Genomic DNA, 13,490 nt, shown 5'->3' with positions numbered 1-13,490 from the left:
TCTAGAAGCATACCAAGAAAGATTGGAAGTGGTTGGAAATTGTGTGTGTGAAATGGTCATTGTAATGTAATTCTGTTTATTCAGACAGTTGATTTTTATAATATGTATATTTTTTAAATATATGATTGACAATTTTTCAAAAATATAAAAGTATTTATCAATTTTTGTGTGTCAGTATTAACCAAGAAGAAACCATATTAAAAGTTTACTTGCATTTAATCCAGGCAATGCTGGATCTATCTGCTAATATGGAAATACTCTGGAACAAAAAAATATTTATTCTAGAAACAATTTTAATTTAATATATGTGTCAAACATAAATTTTTTCAATTGTTTAAGGACATAGTTTACTAAATTTACAATAAATCTTTAAATTTTTTGTGATTGCCATACTCAGTGACTATAATAAGGTTTTGATATTGAGAGAGAGAAATTTCAGATGGATGTTTTTAAGTCTATGTAGTCTTAGTCTATGTAGCATTTGTCAGTATCATTTGAACCACATAACTAGCAATCTTTACATCATAACTGGTTTAACACTTACAGCATTATTGCCATCATTCTTGCTTTGAGCTTTTTTGAATTTAACGTCATGTTTATATTTCTGTTGCAATAACCAATGTTCTTCTGTTTTAAAATCTTTGTGATCTAGCTTTTAAAGTGTAAACCAGAGGAAAAAAGAACATTGTTGGATCCATGGATGTGGGTGCTAAAATATGAAATAATAAATTTTAATGACATTTTACACAAAAATATGTTTTTTTAAATCCAAGTGATAGTCATTATAGTATTTGTAACATTATCTTGTAAAACAATATAGATAAATCTACTCAGTTTTTTTTTATTTTAAAAACTATTAACATCATGAAGAATTTTAATGTTTATAACATCATATTGGAAGCATTTAAATTTTATAAAATTTGAGAGCAGTTTATTTAACCAGTTGTTTGCGGAGTACTGCTATTGGAGTAACCGGTTTTCGTTAAATTGTTGCGGAGTACTCCAGTTGGAGTAACTGTCAATTTTCTTTTGTAATTAACTAGTTGGTGGCGATTTAAGCACTGATTGGCTTTTATCTACATAGACTAAGTCTGTTTCAACGAATAAGATATTTGTTACCACCCCGTATTTTTAAATTTAGGCTCAAAACTCCTCCATTCCATGTTAAGTCTATGGGAGACCTTTCTTTTGTTCATTTGACAATAAAATCCTAGTTAGCATGCCCGTTAAGTTCTAATTGGTATATTATAGCTAAATGACTATCCTTTGATCAATAAGCATTGACTTGGGTTTGTGGGGTGGGAACTTTCTTGGAAAAAGTTATACCAACTTTGAGCTTCATTGTCAGCTACAAACGTAAACAAACAATTATAAATCGTTATTCTTATCTACTTTTAGCATGAATTTAATAAATTTTTATGTATATTTATCCTATTTAACAAATAAGCTTGTTTTTTAAGCCATTCAACCATAAATCTTTCAAAAAACAAAGTACTTCCGGTTATGGTGGTACTTCCGTAATACATAAGATATACATGTATAGTCGTTAATATAATAAAGTAATAATCGCTTATTATAGTCTACTATTAGTACAATAAATTAAATAATGTATAAATAGAATCAAATACACATCATCAGTAATAAAAGTGTATTGACCTAGATTTAGAAAGGCCACCACCCCTCACGTCGATCGGCGTTATAATCTATAGGCTGTATTATTTCTTTACATTGATTTAGAAAGCTGCAATTTTTTTTTATTTGACAGAAAATATACATGTCTAAGTAACGTATGTAACAAATTAATGGAAAATTTATAAAAAAACGATTTTTTTAAATATTTTAAAATCTTAAATTTTATTAATTTTTTTAAACGTACATAATATTTTGAAGTTAACAATCGTAAAGTGTAATATGTACGTGATAGAAAACTGAAAACAGATTATATCTACTACAATTTTTAAGCGAGATATCGCAAATTAAAAAACCACTTTAAAAACCACAAAACCTGTACGCAACAGCAGTGTTGTTTCGGATTATCGAGTGCGCAGCTGACAGGTTAATGTTCATAATTTTAATTTCAATTAGAATAATGTTTTTAAATAAAACATGAAAACAATTATGAAAATTTGAAGCATTGTTTCAATTAGGAAAGAACAGAATAACAAGCTGAAGAAAAAGCAAAAAGCTATGGAAACATTTATTGACAATTTATTCCTGGCTTCTGTATTGTAAGTTTGTGAATTTTATTTAACTGTAACTTAACAGTTTGTATATTTTTAACCCTTTTCTTGCTGATTGCCCTGCCCCTTGTTTACATTTATTTTGTAAACCGACCAAGGGCAATATAGGTCAGTCAGGCAATAATTATTTAAAAATTCACCAAAAATCAAATTATCATCATTATATTCATATGAAAAAGTCACATATATTTATTAATAATTTTAGTTTTAACTACGATATTTTTCAATAAATTTTATTAGAAAAATTTGAGAAAAAAAAATAATATATCATAACTGACATTCAAACTTGAAAATTTGTTACTTTTTGTCAAAATTAACATTGTCCGGTTACTTCATTCTTATTGGCACTGAGCCAGAATGATGTAGAATATTGTTCTGTACAATTCGATATAACACTTATGCATGTACATTTATTCCTTGTGAAATTATCGCGCATTATATCAAACATTTGTTTGAAATCAAAACTTTATTCTGCTATCAACTAATATAATGAACTAATATACTTTATTCACTTCATATCAAATGAGATTATATATTTTTGTAATATACATATGATTACCATAGCAATAGATGTAACATTTGCTGATATTTTCAATTAAAATAAAAATTAAAAATTAAAAAAAAATATATATAAAATATCAGAACTGAAGGTCACAACTTGAATATTTATAACACATTGATGTATTATAGCTGAATAAACTTATTATAGCATGAATGAACTTATAGTAATATTATTGCATGAATATGCTAAAAATGAAATAAAAAATTTATCAGAAAATGAAAAATTAAGAAAGAAAAAAAAAGCGATAATTAAAATTTTTTAAGTCAACAAAACACCACCTGGACAAAAATATGTAAAACAGACAATAAACAAGACACTGCCGTCAAGTGCTGACATCTGTTGTCGATAAATTTTATAAAAAATCAATTTTTAACAGGGTATTAAATACTGTATTTCTTTGATTATAAGCTAACACTGATTGTAAGCCAACCCCAGAAAATCAAAAAAAATAAATAAAAATTTATTAATCAAGCATAAGGAATAAATTTTATACCATTGTTCAGTTGCTGTCATCAGATGATTCAGATTCATAATCACTTGATTCTTTATCACTGGCTTCATACAGAGCATCAGCATCTATGCCATCAAGTGCATTTGCACACTTTCATGTTTACACCAGAGATGACTTTTCTAGAAATACTTTTCCATGTTTACATACAAAACTCATAGAAGTTTATCTGTGGTGGCTTCTGTGATATTTTTCTGAACTTTTGACTATGTCAGTAAAGGGCATCACCTAATTTACCAACCATATTAATGATACCAATTCTAAACCGAGGGACATTTTTGAATTATGAAAAAATTATGAAAAGGTTGGCTTGCAGTTGGATAAATATGATATTAAAATTGTTATGTTGTAAAGTATTTATTTTTATTTTAGATAGTGCCAATAACAGAAAATAAAGTTGCCTCATCTTCATTTGAATTTGACTCAAGACCTGAAATTGGTATTTGTGTCATGTTACACAAATTAGAGAATGAGGTAAGATTTATATATATAAAATTTATTTACAATCTAAATATATACTTATTGGGTTGTTGCAAATGATGAAATGGCCATTTTTTAAAATTTAAACTTTCCAGACCATGTAGTTTAACTTTGTCCCATGTGAACAGTGCTATATATTTGCAATTGGAAGAGTGCACATATAATATGTGAATTTAAAATGTAATCTCATTTATATTGTGAGTTCCATATATTTAAAGAGAACTTTTTCTGTTGGCATGGAAAAAAAGAAATAAGTTGAATAATTTTCTTTTTTAAGTATAAGTAGGGGCATAATGCAGCCAAAGCAACCTGAAATACCAATAAAACTTTTGGTGAAAGTTCTGTGAGTGAGCAGGTCACCAGGCATTGGTTCAAAAAATTCATTCTGGGAATACAAATTTCAAAAATCAAAATTGAAGATCATCATTGAATCAGAACATCAACTTGACTGACCAGGAAATCGTGGAAAGGTTGAACGTAATGGACACTATTCGACCGTTTCTCGGATACAGAGCATCATGTTAGGGAAAGTCAAGAAGCTTGACAAATGGGTACTACACGAACTCAGCGAGAGAGATAAGGAGCATCATTTGGAGGTCTGCAGTTCTTTAATTATTCATCACAAAAATGAAAGTATTCAAATGAAATTCTTTCTAATTCACCTTATTTTCCAGACTTTTTGCCAACAGACCATCACTTTTTTATATGTTTGGATAGGTTTTTGACAAAGAAAGTCTTCAAGGAAGAGAATGCAATAAAAAGTGCCTTTAATGACTTTTTGGCTTCTCATTCTAGTGATTTCTAGCAAATTGATGTTAATGCATTTCTATTGCATTGGGAAAAGTGTATTAATGTTGGTGGAGACAATTCTGATTGAATATATAAATTTTAAATTAAATTAATAAATGTTTAAAGTCAAAAATACGAATTGGCCATTTCATTTGCAACAACCTAATATACCAGGGTATAATACACACAGATGAAACTCTCCATCTAACTGGAAATTGTTATCTGTTGATAGAAGCATCACAAAAGTACTGTCATATACCTAACATTATGTTAGATTTTGAGGTAAATAAATTTATCTTTAAATATGGCAATTGAATTATAGTACAGTGGTGCCTTGACTTACGAGTTTAATTCATTTCGTGACAGAACTAGTAACTCAAGTTACTAGTTACTTGTCTGTCAAATCAATTTTCCCAATTGAAATGAATTGAAATGCCATTAATCTGTTCTGGACATCCTGAAAACATTGCAATTTTTTTGTTACATGTTTTTAAATAAGAAAAATGTACTTATAAATAATGAATATTGTATAAAAATATAATAGAATGTACTGAAGTTAACTGGTTTTGTTGATGTCACAATGTTTGCTACATAAATAAAGAAAACGATGAGAAATTCGAGAAATGAGACTGTGGTGCCACACACAACATGGAAGTTAACTAATGCTTACATCACTTGATCATGTGTTTTTCTATAAGCTAGCCTGTCAAACATTCAAAGAGTAACAAAAATGATGAAATTATGGCAATTTTCCATCTTTTTTTAATCTATAGTTTGTTGTGGTATTTGCTGTGCCCCACCTAGCAGTGGGGTATCTGAAGCTGGCTTGTAACCCAAATTTTAGCTCTCAACTCAAAGCAAAAAATTGGCCGACAGACAGCTCATATCTTGAAAAACTCGTAAGTTAGGACACTTGTAAGTCAAGGTTCCATTGTATTTATTATTTACGAAACTTTAAATGCACAGTGCTTGATGTACTCAAAATACAAAAACAAGTAAGTTTCTGATTATCCAAAATTTCATTATTCAAAAGATCTTTGATCTCATCAGGTTTGATAATTAAGTTACTACTGTATATAAATGAATTCTAAAATTAATTGTAAAATTCAATTAGAATTAATATTAGTATTTATTTATATAAAAAAAAAAAATTTACATTTGTAATTGAGGTTAGGAACAAATGTAAGTTCAGATCATTGTTAGAGATTTAGTTTAATAAATGTAATTAACTTAGTTTTGTAAATAATTTTAATTACAATATTTATTCTGAAGGATCACCATAAAAATATATTGTTATCATCCAATCACATTAGTGATTCATTAAGTACTTCCACTTCTGATGCATCAGAAATATTAAATAAGGTTGCAGATATAAATATAGGAAATGATGCTTGTCCAGTTAAAGAAAAAATTCATCTAGAGAGTTATCCTTCTCCACCTCAAAGATTAAGTAAAAGTGAAGATTTAAAAGAGAAAGTAACAGAAGTTCCAACACAATTATTAAAACAAAGTAAGTATAGATTTCAAGTGAATGCTATTTTATATTTATAAAATACTTTTAAATAAAAGTAAATTAGACTGGTGATTATGTAGAAATTTTGTTTAAGAAATTTAGTTATTTTATATTAGATCAAAATATTTGATTTCAAGTAGAAAAATTCACGTTAATATTCATTTTCTAAGCATTTGAAAGAGACTGTACATAACATTTTTTTGATATAATTTTTTGTTATTTAAGTAATTGTATTGTTGTACTAAGATAGATAAAGAAAACTTTATATAAATTAGAAATTTAAAATAATTGAGAAAAATACGATATTTATAACTAACTAATGATTTATATAATATTGATATTATATTAAATGAATTAATGTTTACTATTGTTTCTACTTTAAAAGTGATGAAAATTTTTTTAACATGTATTCAGTTTGAATATTTTGTAGAAAACTTTATTGCAGAGAATTGTAAAAATCTTGTTTCTGGAATAATTAATTAATGGAATAATCTTTATTTAGCTGTTAGGAACACATTTTGTTTCTGGAGCTTTTTTTATACATATGAATAATATATGTAACAATTCTTAGCTACATATCTTTAGATTTTTTAATATTAATAAAAGATATAAATTGAAAAAATATATTAACTTTAATACACAAATTAATATACTGGTATCATAATTGGTTTTCAGTTCCTTATAACTGAGATAATTAGATATTTTTTCAATTTTGTTAATCTGTAGTTAATAAATAAAGTATAATGAATATATTCAAAAATCAAATTTCTCTAACTTTATTTATAGTTGTTTAAGAATATACAAAATTAAAAAATTGTGGTATTTTTTTAGGCAAGACTTCAACAGTTCTCTATAACCTTGTCTCAAATTCCATTTAAATATTATTGGTATTTTATATTTATTATGTTTGTAAACTAATTTAGCACAATCTTTTATAATATTCAGCATTGATAAATATGGAAAATTACACCAAAAACAGTTGGTTGCACAGTTACTACATTTATTAGTGATAAAGGTTAAAAATTTATTTAATCAAATTTAAATAATTAATTGTTTAAGAGATGTTAATTTAGAACTGCTGTGAGTAACTGTGTATGGTTATATCTAGGGTTAAATATGTCTGGAAGTGAAGAATTACTTACTGTAGAGGTTCAGGTAGCATAACTGGCAAGCACACCACATGGTAAGCAAAGGTTGTGGGTTCAAATCCTGCTCTGGACTAGTTTTTTTCTTCCAGACAGTTCTAAATTATTTAATAAATTATTAAAAATTATAATTATTAATTTAGTTAAGAGATGGTGCCTAACATCTACCTCTTATACCAAATTACTTAATATCTAATCATTAATAATAGCAAATTATATCTTGATTAGTTTGCAATAGTTTGGTTTACACAATTTGTTTTGATCTAACACATTTCAATAAATCTGTCTTTTTAAAAATCTCCATTTGGTTTTAATTTGAAGAAAAAATATTCATACTTCTTTTCCCTAAAAAAATTTTTTATAGTTTACATTTAAGGCTGCTACACACACTTAATTAAATTTTAACATTTGATTTTTTTTACATTTTTTTACTGAGACATTACTAACATTTTTTAAACACCTTTTCTACTGATTTTTTACATTTTTTCTTTTTACATTTTGTGGGTACTGAGGTCTTTTAATCTTACTCATTATGGATTTGGATGGGCTCACAATGAGGATGGCCAAGTGGTGACAAACAGAATACACTCTCCAAAAATTCCTGGTGGTTTTCAACCACTTGGCAAGACCTCCCAAAAGTTGGAAGTCGATTCCTCAACTGCCTTAGTTATCTGACTGTCAATTAAGATTTGACTGCTTTTTATGACTTATTTGAACATGTATAATAACAGTTTTTCATTCTGACTTCATTCTGCAAATGTGAAGTAGTCAGAAAAAATTTAATTTGGGGTTTGATGATTTGTTTTTATGATTATGTTTCTTTCAATTTCTTTTGATACAGAATGGTTATTGTATGTCATTTAATATTAAAAGTTAGAGGTATTTTGGTGTTTAATTGAAAAAGTGAAATAAAAAATAAAATTAGTGTGAATAAAAGAAATCATTAAATCTTACTGTTGAGTAAGTTACATTCTCTTCTCTTGATTTATTAGCTAAATAAAATATTTTGTTTAAACACATTAAGTGATTCATCATATTTTTTAGTTTTTTATTTTCTATACAGACAATATTTTTCTTTTTTCAGGAATATATCTACCATCTTAAAACAAAAGTGGGTGTATATAACAAATATAAATTTATTTTATTTTTTGACAGTTCCACAAAGTACTGATGTGCCAAGAGTTTCATTCATCGATAATATTGTACACGGAGCCTCTTCTAATATCAAAAAAATTGAATGTCCTTCTCAGTCATTACTTGTGCCACATCATTTTTGCTTTACAATTGATTTAAGGACATTAAAACTTATTCAGCAGAAATCTTACTTAAATTGTTTTCTGAGGTTAGAATTATAATTAAATTAATAATGTAAAATTTAAAACTTGCATGCTAATTGCTATGCAGGTATTTTGTATTTCAATATTTATTTAAGATATATATTTTGTTTTAATAATATATTTTTTAGGTATTCTTATCCATTTTTTGGAAGCACTGTCCCAATTTTAACCCATCCATGTGTTGATGTTCGTTCTGGAATCGAAGTAACTCTTCCTCATGGTTATTGTGCTTTTAATTTTGCAACACTTCATCATCAGTTAGAAAGTACATTTAAAGAGTAAGTATTATTTCAAAAAGTTAATTTTTTGTGTAAAAGGAATAAAATTTTAGAATAAGATTTAATACATTTTTCTATTTTTAAATGATGATACAATAATCTTTCAATAATAATCATGCTGATCTAATACAATACATATTATTTCTTTAGATTAGCATGAATGCATGATTACAAATAATTTCAGACTGATAATCTAAGTGTTATCTGTGTTTGAAAGAATTTGAAAGGGAGTGTGGTTATGTAATGGGGTGAGTTATATGCTGATTTTAGATTCTAATTACAAGTTACAGTTGATTTAAACTGTACAACTTTTACCCCGGATTCATTTTTGAGACTACATGTCTTATCATCAGAGCACAAAATATGAAAAACTGAAACAAAATAACATTAACAGTTTAAACAAACATTAAAATCATTGACTTGCAACAAAATTCAAAAAATAATTGATGATGCATTACAAAATTAAAATACCAAAACAAGTGAAATTTATAATGAAATCCTATTTAAAAGATTACATTTTGAACAAAATTTAACAGAAGATAAATTTAATATTAATAATAAAATTAATTTTTGTTTAATTTTTTTCCAAGTTTATTTTATTATTACTACTGGACAAAGGAAGTTAGTCATAAAATAAAAATGGTACATTGTATTTATTTATTTTTACACTTAATTTATTTACATACAGTCCCTGGCCAAATTATTAGACGCACTATAGTTTTTATGCAAATTTTAATTATCAGCTACTACAATTTGGTCTTTGAATATTTATTACCAATGAATTTAACTTGTAATGTACAGTTTACTTTATTACATAGGTGCTAACACGAATAAAACGTTATATTTATTGAAAATTTTTGTTTTTATTAACATAGTAAAAAAATACAAAATTGCCATTTAAATTTTAGTATTTTGTTGAGCCACCTTTTGCAGCTATGAGAGCCTCAATCTGGCGCGGCATGCTGTCAATGCAAGACTGGACTGTCTCTTGTATTTGTGGATGATGATTCCACACATGGATGATTTTTTTCCAAAAGCTGCGTTTTGGTTGTGATGATCTCTTTGGCCACTTCCCTCTTCATGAGCTCCCACACATTTTCTATGGGGTTCATGTCAGGACTATTACCCGGCCAATCCAACAGAGGGATATTTTGCTCTTGTAGATATGTTTTCACAGACTTGGCTGTGTGGCAGGGAGCTCTATCTTGCATAAAAATAAATGGTTCCCCATTTGGGAACCATTCTCTAACCTGTGGCAGCAACCGATTTTGCAAGACTTCTTTATATTGGTCTTGCCTCAAGGTGCCTTTTACTACGTACAGGCGCCCAGTGCCCTTGCCACTGATGACAGACCAAATCATTACTTTCGTGGGGTGCTTAACAGTCTGAATGACGCAGTCAGGATGAAATTTTTCGTTTCTACAACGACGGACAAAATGAGCTTTGTTGGCTAAAATTTCAAATGTGCTTTCATCACTGAAACAGACCTGAGAAAACAAAAAAAAATATATCTTATGAATCAAGTACCTACTGTTAATTTGTCTATTTTATAGTAAATGGTAATTTAACATTAAATAGATTAATCTCCAGAAGTCTACATCCTTATCACGCCACTGTTTGGCCCACTTCAAACGCTTTGCTTTCATTGCAACTGTTAACTTGGGTTTTCTTGCTGGACGGTAAGCCTTAAAATCCAGATCTTCCAATTTTCTGCAAACAGTGTGCTCAGAAGCATTTACTTTTGCATCTTCCAATTGAGATTTTATTGATTTAGTGGTAGCAAATCTGTTTTCTAAGCAAATTTTCTTAAGACATCTTTCTGACCTTGGGTTGAAAATTGGCTTTCTGCCGCATTTATTTATTTTTTTTCGAACTCAGATCTTGATCTGATTCAACTTTCTTCTTTATACGTCGTACGCTAGCTTCAGACACATTCAGCCTTCATGAAATTTCATGGTTGGAATACATTTTTGTATTAACGAGGGCTTTGACTTCAGCTTTTTTACGTGGTGAAAGGTCTCCCTTTTTCCCCATGTCAAAAGATCACAATTTATTATATCTGGTTGGTAAAAATACTATCATCGAAGAAAACAAACACTTGCATAATTGTATACCATGACCTAAATACAAGAGGTGAACAGAAACATGTCCACACCAGTAGCAAGCGAGAACGCGACTGAAACATGCTCGTACTTGTACGCTATACTTCAATGTCTAAGCTCTGATACCTACCAATATATTAACATTGTAATGAAATATAACAAATATAGGTATACAATGACATTAAAAAATAAGTTTCGTTTATCAAAATTATGATTTATAAGATAGACCTACACCAAACCGGGTATGAAACATTGAATTATGAAAAATCTGTAGTGCGTCTAATAATTTGGCCACGGACTGTAATTGAGACTGATCAAAAATACCTGCAATTGAATTACAGGATGGCTAGTTGAGAACGGGTGAATTTTTCAGCAACCACTTCCCTGTTAAGACCAAGTATCACACGTACAAGGCATCTTCAAATATGCATTATCTAAGACAATATAAAAGCACATTCTTACATGTGTATGCCACTGTATAATGTTACTGTCTTTGCTAACATGTGCTCAGATTAAAAGTTACTTAATATTTTAAATTTTATACAAAACTTAGTTTAATTAATGTAAAATGGTTTTTACACTACAAAGTTTAAAAAATAAAGCAAATGGTAATATCATCATTAGTTTTAACATTCGTTTTTTTATTATTTTTTTAGTATCATTTCTGCTCAATGTTTTTGGCTTATTTACATGCATTGAACTTAATTCAATATTACATTATTAAATTTAATTCAAAATAATAATAAATAAATTCTTCACTTTATAATGATCCGGTTAAAATACAATGTGGTTGCCGGCATGTACAGTATCTCCAAATAGCAGACAAACTCCTTGGTCCTGACGGTGTCCACTATTTAGAAGTTATACTGTATTTTGATTGTTATTTGTGTCATTGTTTAACTATCTTTCTTCACATTGTTAGCATGAGAAATTTTTCTAAAATTTTTATTATTTTGTGAAAAAAGCAGTTCAAGCAAAAATTGGTTCTGGAGATGACCCAATTGGCACTTAATATGTTAAAAAAATTTTTGAAATTAGAACACACACTTAACTTTTACATATGAAAGAAGATTGATAAATAAGTGAAGACATTAAAACCTCAAACATTCTGATAAAAATTACAAATAATTCATTTTGAGGAGTTAATCAAAATCTGAAATTTGTAATCTTGTATAAATTTTTGATGTTAAAATATGCAAATTTAGGTATTATGTCTGAAGAAAATATTTAAAACCATTTCACTACAAAAAAATTGTCATATTTTCAATTACAAAACTATATGATTTCTTTCAGTTTGAAATCCCATACAACCTTAATCCGTCCTGATGTTCGGACTTATACCGAATAGGACATATACCAAACCAACCTTTCCCATAAGAAGTATGTAAAAATGATTAATCTGTTTTCATGTAAAAAAAAACTCCTCTTGATATGGTATATTAATGGGGTTGTAAAATAATTGAAACACTGTTTGAGCACATTAATAAAAAAATAAATTTTATTATAGATTTTTAAAGTTATTACAGTAATAATCACAAATAATTGATTCTGATACGCTGTCGCCAGCACATTGTTTTTCAGTTATCGAAAGCAAAAGCAATTTCTCAACATGATCTAATGTCTCCGATCTCTGTTTAGAAATTGATTTAACCCCTTTCACAATGTTAGCAAATTTAATAATGTCTTTATTTTTCACAATTGTCGATATTGTCATTCTTGGAATACAGTATGCAACAGTTGAATCTCGAACACGCATGCCACCTTCATATTTCTCAACAATCTCTTTTTTCATTCCATTGTGATTCTAGTCATTTTTTTAGTTTTCTGTTGCTTTTCATTTGCCTTTTTGCAATTCATGATTAATAAAAACAATAAAGTTTTACTTACAAATTAAAATCAGAAGAAATTTAACAAAGTTATAGACCGTGGCACCGCGAACGTCTAGTCTGGTCTAGTACACCGATAATGCTACTTGTTCATATCAGGTCAGTCCATAAGTTCATGCGTATTTTTATCTACAAAAAAAGCAGCAAAAAATTTTAATTAAATTTTATTTCAATCTATAATGTATTCACCATTATTTTGTACAATTTCTTGCTGTCTTGATGGTAGCTTTTTAATCCCGTCTTCGTAAAATGTTTTGGTTTTGAATTAAAATATTCAGAAATAGCCTTTTTTACATTGTTCTCATCCTCAAAAGTTTTTCCTTTTAAAAAATTCTGCAAACTGCAATAAAGATGATAATCACTGGGAGCAATATCTGGCGAATATGGTGGATGAGGTAAAATTTCCCAGTTGTAGCTTTCAAGTTTCTGTACAGTTATTTTTGCAGCGTGTGGTCTGGCATTGTTATGCTGCAAGAGAACCTGCTTTCTATTCACGAACGACGGTCGATTTTTTTTTTTTTTAATTTAAACGCTCTAATTGCTCACAATACATTTGAGCTGTAATTGTTTGATTAGGTTCTAACAGCTCAAAAGTGAATTACACCTGACATATTTCACCAAACAGACAAAAGAATTTTTTTTGGATGCAA

The 13,490-nt window shown here is 28.2% G+C and overlaps 1 protein-coding gene across 1 annotated transcript in view; it reads left to right on the top strand.

Annotated features, from left to right (window-relative positions):
• The window catches only part of LOC136974574 (centrosomal protein of 120 kDa-like), an 82,129-nt gene that overhangs the window by 28,531 nt on the left and 40,108 nt on the right, over nucleotides 1-13,490 (top strand). The window contains exons 8-11 of the mRNA XM_067269489.1: nucleotides 3,683-3,784; nucleotides 5,852-6,089; nucleotides 8,393-8,579; nucleotides 8,703-8,852. Of these exons, the coding sequence (XP_067125590.1) occupies nucleotides 3,683-3,784; nucleotides 5,852-6,089; nucleotides 8,393-8,579; nucleotides 8,703-8,852 (677 nt within the window). The remainder of the gene's footprint in view (nucleotides 1-3,682; nucleotides 3,785-5,851; nucleotides 6,090-8,392; nucleotides 8,580-8,702; nucleotides 8,853-13,490) is intronic.

Source organism: Centruroides vittatus, unplaced genomic scaffold, assembly GCF_030686945.1.
Source record: "Centruroides vittatus isolate TY-2023 unplaced genomic scaffold, ASM3068694v2 contig_350, whole genome shotgun sequence".
In the NCBI taxonomy this organism is placed as follows: Eukaryota; Metazoa; Arthropoda; class Arachnida; order Scorpiones; family Buthidae; genus Centruroides; species Centruroides vittatus.
Note: the sequence above shows the minus strand (reverse complement) of the source record. Positions and strands in the feature narration are given on the sequence as shown.